Raw genomic sequence first — 19978 nt, 5'->3', positions numbered from 1 at the left:
TCACAAAGGCAAAGATAGAGGAAAGCATAACCACTGTCCAAGTTCCGTCTTTAGAAGAAAACCATGAATGTGTTGTAGTGTGGCGCACCTTGGGAACTCCCATCTGCTCCTGGTGGGGTTGGCCTGAGCCCTTCCCCCTTTTGATCTTAGAAAAGAGAGTCCCTTCTCTCTGGCCCTATGCCTCTACTTCCTTAACTTGAGCTTCAGCAGGTTGTCCCTCACAAGGGCCCCTCCCCTTGGCTGAACGTGCGCGGATCAGAGCCATCCTTCCTCCTTAGAGCTTGCCGACGCTGCGGTGAACTTCAGTGCACATAAGCATTTGTTCTTTCTTGAGAGGAAAACCCCCCCCCCTTAGAGTTCCCCATAAGTGTGCTCAAAATTCATTGTGAGCAGTCGAGCACTTGCACACACTCATGTAGCCCAGTGCCCCCCCCCCCCCTCATCTCGCTACTACGACGTACACAACTTCAGTCGCTTGCATGCTGCCTGCGGAGCATTTTCTCGGTAATTACTCTTGAAGGGGACTTCTCAGTTAAGTAGTTCGAGATGTTGACTGCTTGAATCCGTGAAATTGTCCCAACAGCCTTAGTCACCTGAGTTGCTCCGGTTCTGACTAGAGTTTCATTGGTCCACTCCGATGATCCTGTTTCCATCCCTTTAGCGACAGTGCATTGGTAACTTACAGACAATTACAGCTCGCTTAGTCTCACGGGGCAGAGCATCATGACAAACCCCTGACCCCATGCCATTACCTTTTCCCAGCAAGCGGGTGGACCGGGCTTCTACCCCTTTATCCCTGGGAGGAGGTTGTCAACTCACAAAAGTTTTAGGGCCTAATGTCTGCTTGCACTGAATCTAACTCATACACAAGAACTTCAGGAAGTTTTTTGTCTTCATTTTAGTGTTGTTTTTGACAGCGTTAATCATGAGGCCCTTGTTTTCAAACTTAGGCAATTGGAATTAAAACTCAAAACAGTTGGAACTGGGTGTGTTGTTTCTCACCATCATTATTGAATTTTTAGGCAATAGATCAGTTGTTGTTGTTGGACACCATAGTGAGTACAGGTATATGAATGTAATATCTGGTGTTCCTGAGGGTAGTGTTCTTGGCTGAAAACTTTTCACACTGTAGGTTGGCCAGGGCCCCAGCCAGCCGTTGAGATACTACCGCTAGAGAGTTAAGGGATCCTTTGACTGGTCAGACAGTACTACATTGGATCCTTCTCTCTGGTTACGGTTCTTTCCCTTTGCCTACTTATACACCGAATAGTCTGGCCTATTTCTTACATATTCTCTGTCCTCGTACACCTGACCACTACCAACAAATCTTCTTCACCCAAGGGGTTCACTACTGCACTGTAATTGTTCAGTGGCTACTTTCCTCTTGGTAAGGGTAGAAGAGACTCTTTAGCCATGGTAAGCAGCTCTTCTAGGAGGAGGACACTCCAAAATCAAAGCATTGTTCTCTAGTTTTGGATAGTGCCATAGCCTCTGTACCATTGTCTTCCACTGTCTTGGGTTAGAGTTCTCTTGCTTGAGGGTACACTCGCGCACTCTATTCTATCTAATTTCTCTTCCTCTTTTGTTGAAGTTTTTATAGTTTATATAGGAAATATTTATTTTAGTGTTGCTGTTCTTAACTATTTTATTTTTCCTTGTTTCCTTTCTTCACTGAGCTATTTTCCCTGTTGGGGTCCCTGGGCTTATAGGATCCTGCTTTACCAACTAGGGTTGTAGCTTAGCAAATAATAATAATACACAGGACATGTGGTTTGACAGAAAAAGTCTGTTGCATGAGCAGATGATACTACTCTTTGCAAAAATTCCATCTCTTGAATGTAGATATGGGGTTGTTGAATCCTTAATAGAGATCTAGTTGTAATTAGTGAATGGTGCAAATTATAGGGCATGAAGTTTAATCCTAACAAAATTCAGAAGTATGTTTATAAGTAGGTCAAGGACAGTTGCTCCTCAAGATCTGGATCATAGCATTGATATGTTTCTGTAACTCGTACGACTTAAAATTTTAGGTGTGATTTTAGACAGCAAGTTTACTGTTGAGAAACAAATCTTCTTCAATGGCATAAAAAATTGGCCTGTTGAGAAATTTTGTAAGCATTATGGTGATTAATCTATTTTTAAAGTATTTTAATTCTTTCATTCAACCATTTTTTAGTATTCTCTTGTTTGGTCTTCAGCTGCTGATTTTCATCGTAGTTTGACTGGAACTTATGGTCTATTAACTTTATTCCTTATCTAGATATTAATCAATGGCAAAGTCATTCAATTAGTTTGTTATGCATGTTGCATAAGATTTTTCATAATTATTGCCGTCCTTTACATTCAGATCTCCCTGGACAGTACCATCCTGTTAGTAATATTAGGTATGCAGTTAATTCTAATATATATTCCTTCTCCATCATGAGGCTCAATACTACGCAGTATTCTAGAAGATTAATTCCACCTGTGATCAAGTTGTGGATTGATCTTCCTCATCGGGTAGATGAATTGGTAGAACTTCAAAAAGTTGAAACTTGCACCAAATGTTACGTTGAAGAGGCTGACGAGTCTTTTTGTAGTTTACATAGTAAAGATCGGTTTTGATGTTGCCGCTCTCAAAATGTTTAATTGTTCATTACTTCTTGTATAGTTTTCCTTATTTCCTTTTTCCACTGGGCTATTTTTCGATGTTGGAGCCCTTATGCTTATAGCATCCTCTTTTTCCACCTAAGGTTGTTGCTTAGCTAATATTAGTGATTATAATAGGATAAATACAAATTACTTCCATATCTGTCATTTCAATCATTGTGCGACCACTTAGCTAATAGTAGTGATAATAATAGGAAAAATACAAATTACTTCCATATCTGTCATTTCAATCATTGTGCGACCACTTAGCCTGTGCAGTGTTGTTACCTTTCTTAGATGAATGGAGATAAATCATATATGGTGCAATATGTGGTGGTTGTAGACATGGTTGTTAGGTTGATGATAAAACTAGTAAAACCTTAGACAACCTAGTTAGAAATTGGTGGAATGAACACTAAGTGGTAAAGTCTTGCTTTTAAAGATGTCAGTGTGAATTACTAGGTAAGAAGAAATTACGGTAATTTGTCATAAGTGGAAATATCTAGGAGCCTCTTTTATTAGTGACTTAAAACCTATTAAGGAATGCATGGAAGTTGAAAATACTAGGATAAAAAAACTAAGTTTTTGGTATCAATTGATTGAAGCTATATAGAACAGACTAATCTATTAACCCAGAGTAAACTTCTGCCACTGTGGGAGCTACTGGTTATTAAAGGATATGTTTGTTGTTGGTATGAACTAGTGTGATTTACTTTAGTGTCTCTTGTGATATACTGGTGTCTTTGAGGCACCTGTATTTATGCAATAATCTTTCTAATTTTTTTTCCCTTTTTTTCCCCCTACCAAAGTCAAGTTGGGAAAACCCAAAATCCAACATTTTGCACAAAGGGAATAATAGATTTGTGAGAGATGAAATAGCAACTGCAATTGATTAATCTGGATAATGAACAACTTGCTATTGATGATTGGTGTCAAGTTGTAAATATACTGTGCATGTTAAGGTATTGTGTAGGATTATTTATGTGATTTTTTTTTTTTTTATAAAGAATTACTGTACTGAATTTTTTTTATACATAACTATAATTGTTAAATAGAAAACTGTTTTATTATAGCATTTATTTTTTTCAGTTTCTGACTGGTTTGGGGGTTCCTGATTCTTGGACAATTCAAGATGTACTTGGCCTAGAAGAAGACCTCCTTGCGATGGTACCTCAGCCTGTTGCTTCTGTGATCTTCTTACACCCCATAAATGATAAAGTAAGTGCTAGCTTATACATAGAGAGAAAACTAAAGAATTACAATTTTCATAACTGCCAATCGTAATTTGTTGTACAGTAACTTAGTCTATTGTATTTCTTAAACCTGATCTAGATATTACTGTAATCTGTCAGTCGTTCATTTAGTTCATTATGTATGTTGCATAAGATTTTCCACAATTCTGACCATCCCTTACATTCATATCTTCCCGAACAGTTCCACCCTGTTCGCAGTACTAGGTACTGTATGCAGTTAACTCCTATTAGTCAAGCCTTTTTCCATTGTTAGTCTCAATACTACACAATATTTTAGAAGTTTTATTCCAGCTATGACAAAGTTGTGGAATGATCTCAGTAGTTGAATCGGTAGAACTTCAAAAACTTAAATTTGCAGCAAGTGTTTTTATGTTGAACAGGCTGACATAAGTCTCTTTTTATACTTGATATATATATATATATATAAGGTCTGTTTTAATGTTGTTACTGTTCTTAAGAAATTTGTTTTGAAGTTTTTATTACTTTTCATTAAGTTTATTTCCTTTCCCCACTGTGCTATTTTTCCCTGTTAAGCCCTTGTGCTTATAGCATCCTGCTTTTCCAATTAAGGTTGTAGCTTTGCTAATGTTAGTTATTGGGAGCCAAAGAGGTTTCTTTTGTATTGAGATGTGAAATTTGGATTGTCAAAGTTTGGAAGAGCTTGTTAGGTGAATCTCATTATTATTAATAATATTTAATAGTATTAGTATTACTAGCTAAGCTACAACCCTAGTTTGAATAGATGGATGCTATAAACCCAAGGGCGCCAACAGGGAAAATAGCCCAGTGCGGAAAGGAAATTGAGAAATGGATAAACTTCAAGAGAAGTAACAAACTAATATTTTTTACAAACAGTAACAACAGTTTATCAAGTTAAACTTTTGGTACAGTATTGTTTTTCTGATAAAGCAGCAAACCTGTTAGAAAAGATTAGTAGTAGTGCCATATGGCCTTTGGACCATGGTCTTCCACTGTCTTGGGTTAGTCTTCTCTTGCTGGAGGGTATTCTAGGGCTCTATTGGTTCCTTCTTTCATTTCCCCTCTGGTCTATTTTTCTTGATGGAGCCCTTGCGCTTATAGCATCCTGCTTTTCCAACTAGGGTTGTAACTTGTCTAGTAATATTATAAATAGACAACAATAGTAAGGAAAGGTTTCAGTGCGAATATAAGAGTTAACCAAGAACAAAGTTGAAATTATTCTGAAAACTGTGAAATGAGGCTTATGTCATCATGACTGTTTGAAGTTTCATAAACTCAAATTTAAGCTAAAGAACTCAAACTTTGGACATGGTGAGGATAAAACTTTACAATACAATTATTATTGATGCTAAGGTTTTTTTCCTCAAGTAATTGGCTGCTCTGTTCTTGCTCAACTGGGGCTTGTAGGGAACAAACAAGGAACTTACCTTGATGAAAGGGGTTTTCAATTTCATCTGCAAAGAAAATTCAATCATTCAAACACCTAAATATTTCTCCTTCAGGACACCATCTTGCAGTTCAAAATACTTTCCCTCTGCAATAGGATACTTGGTCTTTGCATATGTGAATTTTAAAATCTCCAATATATTTCTTGCTCTGGTAGATGGAGTACAATTAATTACATTTTTTGCGTAAAGGAAAACAAGAACTAGTGCACCAAACAGGTAGATTATAATCTAATTTGTTGAGGGAATGTTATGTAGAACAAAATTATCTTCAAATTTTAGGCAAACCAATTTTTAGTTGTTATAAAAAAAAAAAAAATCGAGGAAAAGGTACTGTAGCTAGTTTCACAGAAAAACTGATTCCAAATTCATTGCACATGAAGTAGATGGAGGTACAATTGCAGCTGCATCTTACGTCCTCGGGCCTCTGGCCCTAGTCCAAAAGATACCAACACAAATCTCTTGGAGATGAGAGCAACCTTCCTAGCACTCCAGCAGTTTCATCAGTTGCTGGTAGATCACTAGGTGGTGTTGACAAGTCACATCGCCACGTTGGTGGCTTACATAAACAAACAAGCAAGTACCTTTTTGCAGCACCTATGCCTTCTTGCTGTAGAGATTCTTTGAGAGTCAGATCATTCGGTGTCCCTATCAGCTCGTTTCATTCCGGGAAAGAGGAATGTGCTGAGTAGAGTTACTCGGATAATGTGCTCCGAATGGTCGTTGAATCCCCTTATAGCGAACAGCGAACAGTCCTGACTTTGGGGGTTTCCCCGACTTTTGACCTGTTCGGAACGTCCCTGAATTTCAGGCTCCAGTTGTACTGCTACCCAGTCCCAGATCTTCAAGCTCTATGGCAGGATGCGTTTCAACAACGCTGGGACAAAATTGAATTTCCCCAGTTCTTTGTGATGTGGAGAGTACTCAACAGGACCAGAACCTCCAACAACCTGGTGACCCTCATAGATCTGCTATGGTGTCATGCAGTGGTTCCCTAACCTTCTGCATCTTTTAGTAGATATCCTGAGAGAAGTACCTGCATGACCCATTTTACTCAAACACTCGCGAACATCTCTCACAAGACAGTTCCTTTTCTACGGTTTCACGCCTGGAGACTATCCAGCATCTCCTCGCTGTGAAGCTTTTTGCAATGAGTTGCATAATGAATGTCTGGTCATTTATGACAGTCCTCTGTCTCGGTATATCAGGCAGTGGAAAATAATTGTTTCTCGTATACCTTAGGGAGGAAAATCTTAAGGCTTGCCTTAAGTCTATCCTTCAGATTAATTTTAGTAGACCTTTCCTCTTCGTTGGAGCTTTCCTTACTCATACTGAGTTATGAGATCGCATGTCCTAGTCGTAGAAAAGACCTCCTCCTTGGAATGTGGTTTGTATTTTATGGACATTGATAAGACCTCCCTACAAACTATTACACCATGCAACAGACCGTAATGTCATTTTGAAGAATACGCTCGTGCTCGCTTTAGCATTAGCAGAGAGAGTTGATGAACTTCGTGATCTCTCGTACAACATCGCCCGTTCAAGGAGAAGGGGGTGAAGTGCCTCTCTGCTTCGTCCCTGAGTTCATTGCAAAGACACTATATCCAGGGTCACTGAACCCTAGATTCGGCCCCTTTCAGATTTTGAGTACGTTCTGTAACCAATGACCCAGATCAATTTTTACTATTCCCAGTTTGGAGTTAGATATGATCTTGAATGTATAGCAGCAACTCTGCCCCCACTGACATCATCTTTAGAAATTTGGGTAGAATTAAAAGGAGGATTACTAAAAACACCATTGATCCTAGCTCGTCTCCAGCTCGAAGACATATGGCTCATGAAGTCGGGGTCATCAGTACTCCCCTGGCATTTAAACGTAACTTCTCAGTGTTGCAAATTTTATAAGTGAGGTGGCAAGGCTTTCCCTCGATAAGTCTAACACTGCACTAGGCAAAACCCGGGTCGACGACTGTCAGTAGTCGGACTTACCACCCATTTGATTCATCCACATGAATAACGTAAGGATTTTTATTGTTGGAATAAATGACACGTTCGGAGATAATTTGTATTTTTCCCTAAATTATACAAACCGAATTTAGAAAAATTTTTGTGCCATCACCTGTCCTCCGATAAGACCTGCCTCCTATAGAAGAAGTGAGTAGATCACCAATATGTGAGTAAATATGTAGGTTGCTGGGTTCTCTTGGCCACCCCCTACCCAGTGTCTGGGTAGGGTTGGCACCTCGCAATAGTAAGTTTAATTGGCTACTTTCCAGCTACGCTGAAAGAATATCCCATAAATAACTCCAGATTTGTATTAGTTAGGGAACAATACAAATTCTCTGAATTTGTCATAATTTTGTTAATATATTTTCAGGTGTGTAGAAGGACTGGGTAGAAGGAATTATGTAGTTGTTATGGGTGACTTAAATGCTAGAGTGGGTGCTGGAGAGGTAGAAGGTGTCATTGGGAAGTATGGCGTACCAGGTGAAAATGAGAGTGGTGAGAGACTGGTAGATATGTGTGTTGAACAAGAGATGGTAATAAGTGCTAGCTTTTTTAAGAAGAAAGATAAAAATAAGTATACATGGGTAAGAGTGGCAAATGGAAGAGTAGTAGAAAGGGCATTAATGGATTGTGTTGATAACTAAAAGAATGTTTGGAAGATTGAAAGACGTGCACGTGTTTAGGGGTATGGCTAACGGTATGTCTGATCATTTTTTGGTGGAAGGAAAATTGGTTGTAGCAAAAGAGTGGGGGAATAGAGTAGGTGGATGTAAAAGGGAGCTAATGAGGGTTGAAGAGCTAATAAAACCTGGGGTAAAAAGTAAATATCAGGAAAGGTTGAAAATGGCATATGACGAGGTGAGAGTAAGAGAAACTGGTAATTTAGAGGAGGAGTGGAAGTTAGCAAAAGAAAATTTTGTTGGGATTGCGAATGATGTATGTGGCAAGAAGGTTGTTGGAGGCAGCATGAGGAAGGGCAGTGAATGGTGGAATGAAGGAGTGAAGGTAAAAGTGGAAGAGAAAAAGAGGGCTTTTGAAGAATGGCTGCAGAGTAATAGTATAGAGAAGTATGAAAAATATAGAGAGAAAAAGGTGGAAGTGAAGCGCAAGGTACGTGAGGCAAAGAGGGCAGCTGACCTGAGGTGGGGTCAGGGACTGGGTCAGTCATATGAAGAGAATAAGAAGTAGTTTTGGAAAGAAGTGAAGAGAGTAAGAAAGGCCGGCACAAGAATTGAAGAGACAGTGAAAGATGGAAATGGAAGGTTGTTAAAAGGAGAGGAGCTGACCTGAGGTGGGGTCAGGGACTGGGTCAGTCATATGAAGAGAATAAGAAGTAGTTTTGGAAAGAAGTGAAGAGAGTAAGAAAGGCCGGCACAAGAATTGAAGAGACAGTGAAAGATGGAAATGGAAGGTTGTTAAAAGGAGAGGAGGCAAGGAAAAGGTGGGCGGAATATTTTGAAAGTTTGCTGAATGTTGAGGATGATAGGGAGGCAGAGATTATTGCTGTTCCAGGTGTTGAGGTGCCAGTGATGGGAGAGGAGAATGAGAGAGAGATTACAATAGAGGAAGTGAGGAGAGCACTAGATGAAACGAGAGTAGGAAAAGCATCTGGTATGGATGGTGTGAAAGCTGAGATGTTGAAGGAAGGGGGTGTGACTGTAATTGAATGGTTGGTGAGATTGTTTAATGTGTGTTTTGTGTTGTCAATGGTACCAGTAGATTGGGTCTGTGCATGTATTGTACCACTATATAAGGGTAAGGGAGATGTGCATGAGTGTTGTAATTCAAGAGGTCTTAGTTTGTTGAGTGTAGTTGGAAAAGTGTATGGTAGAGTACTGATTATTAGGATTAAGGATAAAACAGAGAATGCAATCTGGGAAGTACAGGGGGGTTTTAGAAGAGGTAGGGGTTGTATGAATCAGATTTTTACAGTTAGGCAGATATGCGAGAAATATTTAGCAAAAGGTAAGGAGGTGTATGTTGCGTTTATGGATCTGGAGAAAGCATATGATAGAGTTGATAGGGAAGCAATGTGGAATGTGATGAGGTTATATGGAGTTGGTGGAAGGTTGTTGCAAGCAGTGAAAAGTTTCTACAAAGGTAGTAAAGCATGTGTTAGAATAGGAAATGAAGTGAGCGATTGGTTTCCAGTGAGAGTGGGGCTGAGATAGGGATGTGTGATGTCGCCGTGGTTGTTTAACTTGTATGTTGATGGAGTGGTGAGAGAGGTGAATGCTCGAGTGCTTGGACGAGGATTAAAACTGGTAGACGAGAATGATCATGAATGGGAGGTAAATCAGTTGTTGTTTGCGGATGATACGGTACTGGTAGCAGACACAGAAGAGAAGCTTGACCGACTAGTGACAGAATTTGGAAGTGTGTGTGAGAGAAGGAAGTTGAGAGTTAATGTGGGTAAGAGTAAGGTTATGAGATGTACGAGAAGGGAAGGAGGTGCAAGGTTGAATGTCATGTTGAATGGAGAGTTACTTGAGGAGGTGGATCAGTTTAAGTACTTGGGGTCTGTTGTTGCAGCAAATGGTGGAGTGGAAGCAGATGTACGTCAGAGAGTGAATGAAGGTTGCAAAGTGTTGGGGGCAGTTAAGGGAGTAGTAAAAAATAGAGGGTTGGGCATGAATGTAAAGAGAGTTCTATTTGAGAAAGTGATTGTACCAACTGTGATGTATGGATCGGAGTTGTGGGGAATGAAAGTGATGGAGAGACAGAAATTGAATGTGTTTGAGATGAAGTGTCTAAGGAGTATGGCTGGTGTATCTCGAGTTGATAGGGTCAGGAACGAGGTGGTGAGGGTGAGAACGGGTGTAAGAAATGAGTTAGCGGCTAGAGTGGATATGAATGTGTTGAGGTGGTTTGGCCATGTTGAGAGAATGGAGAATGGCTGTCTGCTAAAGAAGGTGATGAATGCAAGAGTTGATGGGAGAAGTACAAGAGGAAGGCCAAGGTTTGGGTGGATGGATGGTGTGAAGAAAGCTCTGGGTGATAGGAGGATAGATGTGAGAGAGGCAAGAGAGTGTGCTAGAAATAGGAATGAATGGCGAGCGATTGTGACGCAGTTCCGGTAGGCCCTCCTGCTTCCTCCGGTGCCTTAGATGACCGCGGAGGTGGCAGCAGTAGGGGACTCAGCAGTATGAAGCTTCATCTGTGGTGGAAATGTGGGAGGTTGGGCTGTGGCACCCTAGCAGTACCAGCTGAACTCGGCTGAGTCCCTGGTTAGGCTGGAGGAACATAGAGAGTAGAGGTCCCCTTTTTTGTTTTGTTCTTGTTGATGTCGGCTACCCCCCAAAATTGGGGGAAGTGCCTTTGGTATATGTATGTATGTATGTATTTTCAGGTTTATTTTTTGAAAAACGCTATGCTTGATTTGCTTTGATAATTTACGAAAATAGGTATAAAGTATAAATTGATATTTCATTTTTTTTTTTTAATATGTCTCAATTTTTTCCCATTTGACAGATGGTTGAAATACAACAAATTTAATTTGAATGCTTTGGCATTGCAAGAAAGTCATTGGGCTTGAAGAGAAAAATTACATGCTGGTCCCCTGAGGCCTGAAGGGTGTTGAAATTTTAGATATCCTGATCTTACTGTCAAAACCCCTTCAACTTCTCATTCCAATTTGGACAGGGTCCCTAGCAAATCATGTATAATCGATGCCACTTCTGCATTTGTTTATAAGCACCTCCCATCCTAGAAAAAGTGGAATTGCCCTCAGGTGTGGGCATGCTTATGCATATACCTGAACTTACACTAACCGTTATATTATATTTGATTCATTGTCAAAAAGTGCTCTGTATGAATTGTATATAGTACTGTATTTCAGTACTGATCAGTTTTATTTTATCTTGCAGGCCGAGGCCCACAAAGCTGAACAACAATCTAGCATTGAAGCTTCTGGTCAGGACGTCTCAGAAGAGGTGTATTTTATGAAGCAGTTTGTGGGTAATGCCTGTGGAACTGTAGCTCTTATCCATGCAGTTGCTAATAATCTCAACAAGTAAGCTTTGATTTTATGTGATTTTTACTGTACAGTCTTGGTAATTTGATGCACAACTTGCTGTATCTTTGTGCTTCATTCACTTTCATCAATTTATATCCATCAGGAGTGAACATTTTTTGCCATTGTTTATAACCAACCTCTACTTGAGGCTATTTTGAATTTGCTTTCTTAATACCAATCCTGCATGATTTTAGCAAATTAGATTTCTATTTTGAGTTTGACTTGGTGTTCAATATTAGTTTTGGCTGGGATTTCTTTGAATTTCTTGGTAGGAATTAAGTTTTAAATTAGGTTGCAGTTACTTGAGCATTTACAATGCAAAGTAAATTAGATTTCCATTTTGGGTTTGACTTGGTGTTTAATATTAGGTTTAGCTGTGGAATTTTACTGATTTTTTTGGGTAGGAATTAAGTTTTGATTTAGGTTCCAGTTACTTATTCATTTACCATACATTCAGTTGATGACAGTTATGTATATGATTACATATGCTCAACAGAATAGAGCTGGAAGATGGTCCTCTGAAGGAGTTCATGGAAAAAACTAAATCCATGTCAGTGGAGGATAGAGGACATGAACTGGAAAAAGATGATGGAATTTCCAAAGCCCATGAGGAATCTGCACAAGAAGGACAGACAGAGGTATTGTTGCTGAGCCCAATTTCTTTCTGAAAATTGATATATGAATGGTTTCCTTCTTGAGGTGGGTTTGTGTGATTTATTTTTTCCTTTTCATTAAATCCATAGGCACCTGACAGGGACACCAAAATGGATATGCACTTCATTGCCTTTGTTGAAGTAGAGGGCAGTCTCTATGAACTAGGTAAGTTTAATCAGTTGATATTTTTACTTAATATAGCACTTTTTTCAGCTCAACTTTATCTAGCTCATAAAAAGTCTAGCAAATGGCCCAAGTTACAATATTCAAACAATGAGTTCTTTAGAAAGAATCATTCGCTGTATTCATAAAACATTGCTAGTAAGAATTTAATTCTGTTTTCCAGATGGTCGCAAAAAGTTTCCAGTGAATCATGGTGCTACCACTTCAGAAACACTTTTGGCTGTAAGTTAACATTGATCTGTTATAATTTATACACCTAATCCCTGTGTTATCACAGATTTAGTATTCCACTTGATATGGTTGACATGTTTACTTCACTTGAGGTTAATATAGTGTCTTGAAGAAGTAAAGATCTTATTGAAAAAGGGCCATGTAGTAATTGGATTTTCATTCTGGATGCTTTCTAAAGAGGTTGTAGTAATTCTGCAATGTTACTTTTTCAAACTTGTCCTTGCTTTATCTTACTTAAGTGAATCTAGTTGACACATTTTTTTTTAATTCTAATAAAGCCCTAGTGGTTAGTATTTGAAGAGGGTGCAGGTATTATTTTACTATTTTATGCAAAAAGTATCATAAGGAAATGCTTGTATATTATGAATTACATATTCCATCTCGGAATCTTATGAGTAAGGAATGATTTGTGTGTTTTTTCCAGGATGCTGCCAAAGTTTGCCAAGAATTCATCCAACGAGATCCTGAGGAGTCTCGTTTTGCAGTTGTGGCTCTGACTGGGTCTCAGTAAGGTGCTCAATTGCAGTGAATTTGTGTTTGAGCCTCATCAATTCATGTGTGATAACTTCAATGATTTAAAAGAATAGGATATTTTTATTTTTGTTAGGTTTGCTACAAATTGAAAATGGTTTAGTTTTAAGTTTTGAGGCTACAGTTTTCAGAGGGGGGAAAAGTGAAAAGGCGTAACTAAACTATTATGCTAGTCAGATAAGAAAATACTGTATATCACTGTGATAAGACCTGAGTTTGACCAATAGCATAGTTTCTTTAAGCAGAAGTACCGAATTCTGTTTCACATACATATCCTGTTAACCTTAAATCACGAAGCTTAAAAAGGTAGCCTTGCTCATCGTATGTAATCACTAATATATGGTGTTGTTCTGGTCTATTTTTTTTTTGTTCACCTAAAGCAGCTGAAGAATTTGATTAAAAGATTTAACATTGATGTCTAAAAGCTGTTTATTACCCCTTTACTGCTATTGATGTTACCCACACAATTTTATTGGCAGTCAACTTGGGCCAAGATAAGATACAACTTGGTTATGCATTTTTTAGTAAAAGTACTGCAGTAGAAATTAAAATATTTTGTAGGAAATACTATAGTTTCCAAACTTGAGTGACTTCACTACAGTATTATTATTACTAGCTAACCTGCAACCCTAGTTGAAAAGCAGGATGCTATAAGCTGCTCCAACAGAAAAATATCCCTGTGAGGAAAGGAAATAAACTACAAAAGTAATGAACCATTAAATTCAAATTTTGTATGAACAGTAACATTGAAATAATCTTTTATAAATAAACTACAAGTATAAAAAGATTATTGGCTGCATGTTCAACATAACATTGCTGCAAGTTTGAATTTGAAGTTCTGCTGATTCGACTGCTTTATTAGGAAGATTGTTCCGTAATCTGGTCACAGCTTGGATAAAACTTAGAATACGGTGCAGTATTGCGTCTCATGATGGAGAAGGCATGACTATTAGAGTGAACTGCATACCGAGTGTTACGAACAGGATGGTACTGTCCGGAAAGATCTGAATGCAAGTGATGGTCAGAATTATGAAAAATCTTTTGCAACATGCTTGAAGTAACTGGACGATGGTACCAGGAATTGATATCTATAATAAATAAAATAAATTTAAGACTAATTTCCTGTCCCAACAATTTGAGATGAGATTTAGCAGCTGAAGGCCAGACGGGAGCAAAGCACTCAAAATGACAGCATGAAAGAATTCAAACCTAAAGAGTAGATTGATCACTGGTCCTTTCTCAATAAGCCAATATTTTGCGTAATTAAAGAAAAGGCAACCTAAATGTTTCTTGCATAAAATTGCTATAAAAATTCCCTAAAATTTTAAGAGCCATACAGTTAGAATAAAATCAGTGCTGCCAAGAAAGTTAAAACTATCGGATAAAGAAATAGGAACTTTCATTTTTATATTACATCTAGTTGCATAATTTATGTAGTGATGTGAAGTCACATGAAAGTCAATTTTGTCAAATTTGTTTGACTACAATGTTTTGGAACAAGCCTAGAAGTAAGAACTTGTTACATTTACGTACACAGTGGATCGAGATGGTATTGAATGTAAACAGCAGTCAGAAGTTTATAAAGATTGTTATTTTAACCTTTTGAGCACCATAGGTTGTATGCTATACTTATATTTGCACTTCCTTCGGCACCAGTGTATGTATGTTGCTAACCATTATTACCAGTTCTTTTTTATCTACTAAGAAAATCTTATGAAATTGTAAATCAATAGAAAGGGAATGCATTCAGCTGAATGAAATTAAATTTCAAAGTCCTATTTACCATAGCGCTTACCGGAAAACCAGAGGAATTGCCGATAGATTGAAATTAAATGGTTCAATTGCTACCAAATTAATTTCAAGTACAATAGCTCTATCACTTTACTTTTGGGTTTTGATAATTTTTATATTTACCATTAGTATTTCTATTTGTTTGTTTTTTATCTAGTTTTCTATTATAACTGTTTTGGCTAATATAGTTTTATCCTTAATTTAGTTTGGCTTTCCGGTTGTGGCAATTACCGTTCTTATCGAAGCAATATTTTATTCTCAAACTTATTGCTGGTTATGCAGAGCTGAAAGTATATAAACTGGTACAAGTACCATACATCCACATGTTTAGGTAAGTTCATTTGACTTCATGTAATAGGTATTTCATGGTTATTTACTTCGTATTAAATATTTTTCAGTTAATCCTCTTTCAGGGTTCCCAAACTTTCAGCCTACCGGACAGATTTTTTGTGGCCCCCCCCCCCCCCATAAATACATGCAAACTCTTTTTATTCTATTGAAAACAATAATATTAAACATGAAATATGTATTTAAGAAATAAGATTATTTCAAGAAACCATGTTATTTGGTCTTGACAATTTCCCTTAGTACACGCATGCATGCTTTTTTGTGTCGCATTGAAAGGGAAAATATCGACCAAAAATATTTTATTTGATACTTTTATATTTAGTTTTCACAATCACTGCTAATGGGATGGGTGCACTTGGTGTAAGGATATTAATTTTTGCGCATCAAGCTGGAACACTTAGGAAGTCGCAGATCCCCACGTTCGGTAATTTTAAGTCTATTCCTTTTGCTTTGAAAGAAGCAATGCAATTTCACTGAAGCCCCGTTCTACTAAATATGATGTTGGAAAGGCAATAAAATATATCTTCACCTTGCGCCATAGTACAGGATATAAATCGGATTTTTTTTAACCAAAATTCTTACATTTCTTTGAACATTGGCCTTCGCTCAGTTGTTTTGTAGTGAAATTAATTCTTCCTCTGCCACTTGTTTCCTCATTGCTAACATCTACGAATGGATTGATTGCTTTCTAGTATTCTAAGCAATAAATATTTTAGACATTTTTCTTTTTCGTTCTTAATATTTTAGACATTTCTCTTTTTTCTTTCTAAATATTTTAGACATTTCTCTTTCCAGCATTTCCATGTAAGCACAATACACTCGAAGGTCATCTTATATGTTTATTTCTTTGTCCAATTCAGAGGCGTGGAAACTGGTAGTTTATGATGGGCTAAGTTTCGTTTGAATAACTAACGTTTAGACAGGAAGGTGGGGATAGCAGAATTAACTATAAGGTTGAATTCATTTCCTTGCAACTGCAAATTAATTAAATTGAACTTTGTAAATATACATGGAAAATAAGTAATGTCGTTCTTGATGTCTTTTAGATCATCACAGAGCCCAGAATTTGAGTTTTGGAAAATTTATACAACTATTAAACAGTGAATAGAAACATTTCAGGCAGTTTCTCTTTGACAGCTGTCTCATTTCCTTGTGTAGCAATAAACATACACTCATCATTATTAATACAAAGCTGTTAAAACAGCTGGGAATTGAGAAAATGGGCCTTAATTTTGTTTACCGCAGTAATAACAGTATTCGTTTATATGTGAAGTCAACCACTTGAGTTTTTTGTTACCAGATGTTGCCTGTGGGTTACACAGTGCACCAGGATATTTTTTTTTTTTGGTGATACAGTTATGATAAACATCTTTCATCGATGGTGCTCAATCTGTTGCACAAGCAAGAATGTTATAAAGTGGGATATTTTTCTCTCGAAAGATAAATTCTCAACATTATTTACTGATTCTCCTTTAGTATCTGTTTTAAGTTGTCTTGCATAAAACAGGTCTTGAACCAACTTTTCATCTTTGAATTTGTAAAACTAAAGAAAAAGCAAGCTATATATTGCTTAAATACTCTTAATGTTGCACTGTTGCCCCCAACCACCCCCTTTTGCGTCACCATCCCCTAACTGCCCCCTTTTGTGTCGCCGCCTACCGATAGCAAAGCACTGCCCCCACGGGCACACAGTACTGCCCACTGGGAAATACTGCTCTATTTGAATGACAAATTTAATCGAAGACCAGTAGGTTCAGTAAATACAATTATTTCTATGTACTTCCTTGACTTTTTCTTCTTTCTTGAAGCTGGTTAAATGTATACATATACCTTAAAAAAAAGACAGCTTTCTTGTGAAGTATAGAGATTATCCTTTGCCATTCAGAGTAATTTAACCTACACAAAGTATGTTTACAAATTCTGATTATTATTATAGTCCTTCCCTGATGTCCATATTACTCCCATCATGAAGCTAGTTAAATTTCAATTTCTACCAAGTGAAAAATTCAAATTTTCCTAAACTTTACATCTTGACTCTCTAGTTGGAGTAGTTTGCATGCCAATGAATACTTGAGCTTACTGTCTGTCACTCCAGCTGTCGTCTTCTGTTAAGCTCTTGGGTTTTAATTTGATTTAAGAGTTTGCTTCGCTTCAGATTGTACTGGGTTGCTAAGCTTTCCTTTGTTAATTGTTCATATTGCTAGAGAGTGAAATTCGGCATTTTCTTGGTATCACTTGGGGCAGGATTGTGATGGGTACAGTAGTTTTGATGACTAGTACCTTAACAATCCTTTGGGTGGAGCATGTGTTTAGCTTGTAGCTAGAGAACACTATTCTTGAGGGAATGGTAATGCTACTCAGGTTATTACAGTGGTCTTTGTGGTTTGTAATGATGATGTTCAGAAACTTTTACTAGAATTGCTATTTATTCCTACACGGAAACAAACTGCGAAGTAAGAGAGCGTGCTAGAAATAGGAATGAATGGCGAGCAATTGTGACGCAGTTCCGGTAGGCCCTGCTGCTTCCTCCGGTCGCCGTGGATGACCGTGGAGGTAGCAGTAGTAGGGGATTCAGCTTATGAAGCTTCATCTGTGGTGGATAACGGGGGAGGGTGTGCTGTGGCACCCTAGCAGTACTAGCCGAACTTGGTTGTCTGTTGTCAGGCTGGGAGGAGCGTAGAGAGGAAAGGTCCCCTTTTTTCATTTTTTAAAATTTTTTGTCTGCTACCCCCCAAAATTGGGGGAAATACCTTGGTATATAGATAGACTACTATTCATGTATTTTACAAGTGGCCAATCAAAATTTTGGTTGATTGTCATGCTTCGTGATGGGTAAATACAGTGCATGTGCAAGGAGCAAGCGGGAGGTTGCTCACAACACTGCTGGTCGGGAAGTGAAGAGGTTGTTCTCTCGCTCCCTCCTATGATGGAGCCTTTCGCACTCAACTTGTTTACCCTTTTAGTGTTTACAGTGAACCCTCGTTTATCGCGGTAGATAGGTTCCAGACCCGGCCGCGATAGGTGAAAATCCGCGAAGTAGTGACACCATATTTACCTATTTATTTCAACATGTATATTCAGACTTTTAAAACCTTCCCTTGTACGTAGTACTGTTAACAAACTACCCTTTAATGTACAGAACACTTAATGCATGTACTAACGTACCCTAAACTAAAACAGGCACAAATATTAAAGGCGACTTTATATCATGCGTTTCCTAAACACGCCAAAAAGCACGATAAAAAAATGGCAACCAATGTTTTGTTTACGTTTATCTCTGATTATTATGAAGAAACAAACGCATTTACACATTTGTGTATAGGTTAGTTTTTGCATCGATTATATTGATTATTCAGTACAGTATGTTGATTTGGTTATTACTAATGTTTTTCTTAATTTTTCTTAGGACTTCCAAATGAAATGTTTTTCTTTATGACGCCGCCTGAAACGACTGCGTCATAAAGTACGCTCAGTAAACAAACTAAGGAATTCAACGCTCATGATGAAAGTGATAAATAATGATATTACAGTAAAAGCTTTTATAAAATATGTTATTACAAATATTATTTACCGCATCTATATAAAATCATACATACGTAGCAAAGCAGGAAAACAATCTACGATAGAGAGAGAGAGTTGTTTTACATACGTAAATGTAAATTTTAAACAAAAACAAAATAGCCCCATTTCATATAAAATAGATTACAAATATTTTACTTTATCATATTACAGTAGTCTGTAAAATACTGTAAAGTTCAGTACAGTATGTTGTTATAGTCGTGGCGATGAAATTCTCACGAAACAAAAACACGCCATTTGATTACAACAGCTGATTCATTCTCTCTCTCTCTCTCTCTCTCTCTCTCTCTCTCTCTCTCTCTCTCTCTCTCTCTCTCTCTCTCTCTCTCTCTCTCTCTCTCTCTCTCTCTCTCTCTCTCTCGTGTTATACAATACTTGCATTTAGATGAAGAAACTAAAATTAGTTTTCTTAGTGTCAATTAAATACGAAACGAAAAAATTAGGCAGAGTCTACATCCATTTCAATCATAGCTAAAAATACGGCATCCGATTTCATCAGCAAACCACTATTTTTTGGGAAATATCATTTTACTGTATTCTAGAAAATTGCCACTCTTTAAATAGTTAATTGCACATTAAGAAAGCGTGTTCTTTTGTTTTTAAATTTCGGGTGTGTTTTAAAAATCGAGTATTGTTGACTTTTTGTTTTACTTTTGGCTGTGATTAGATCAGCTGTCATCTAGCTGCCGCTCTTGAGTGTGTACGAATACACTAACAAAGTATCGTTTATACCATTTCTTAACTTATTCAAACCGTCTACAGTATACAGTTGATATTACATAAGCACCAATGTGTTATAACCTATCAAATTTTTTTATTACATTTAAACCCCCCTCTATCTCTCTCTCTCTCTACGTCTCTCTCTACGTCTCTCTCTCTCTACCTATCTCTCTCTCTCTCTACCTATCTCTCTCTCTCTCTCTCTCTCTCTCTCTCTCTCTCTCTCTCTACCTATCTCTCTCTCTCTCTACCTATCTCTCTCTCTCTCTCTCTCTCTCTCTCTCTCTCTCTACCTATCTCTCTCTCTCTCTACCTATCTCTCTCTCTCTCTCTCTCTCTACCTATCTCTCTCTCTCTCTCTCTACCTATCTCTCTCTCTCTCTCTCTACCTATCTCTCTCTCTCTCTCTCTACCTCTCTCTACCTATCTCTCTCTACCTCTCTCTACCTATCTCTCTCTCTCTCTCTCTACCTATCTCTCTCTCTCTCTCTCTACCTATCTCTCTCTCTACCTATCTCTCTCTCTCTCTCTACGTCTCTCTCTCTCTCTCTCTACGTCTCTCTCTCTCTCTCTCTACGTCTCTCTCTCTCTCTCTCTACCTATCTCTCTCTCTC

The 19978-nt window shown here is 37.9% G+C and overlaps 1 protein-coding gene across 1 annotated transcript; it reads left to right on the top strand.

Moving 5' to 3' along the window:
• The first annotated feature begins 3713 nt into the window (after positions 1-3713).
• Positions 3714-13341, top strand: Uch (Ubiquitin carboxyl-terminal hydrolase). The gene is made up of 6 exons (XM_068387176.1): positions 3714-3846; positions 11179-11324; positions 11824-11965; positions 12071-12146; positions 12328-12386; positions 12820-13341. The coding sequence occupies exons 1-6, from the start codon at positions 3793-3795 to the stop codon at positions 12904-12906; spliced, it is 564 nt and encodes a 187-aa protein (XP_068243277.1). The 5' UTR covers positions 3714-3792; the 3' UTR covers positions 12907-13341.
• The last annotated feature ends 6637 nt before the right edge of the window (positions 13342-19978 follow it).

The sequence above is a fragment of the Palaemon carinicauda genome, chromosome 14 (genome assembly GCF_036898095.1).
Source record: "Palaemon carinicauda isolate YSFRI2023 chromosome 14, ASM3689809v2, whole genome shotgun sequence".
Classification (NCBI taxonomy): Eukaryota; Metazoa; Arthropoda; class Malacostraca; order Decapoda; family Palaemonidae; genus Palaemon; species Palaemon carinicauda.
Note: the sequence above shows the minus strand (reverse complement) of the source record. Positions and strands in the feature narration are given on the sequence as shown.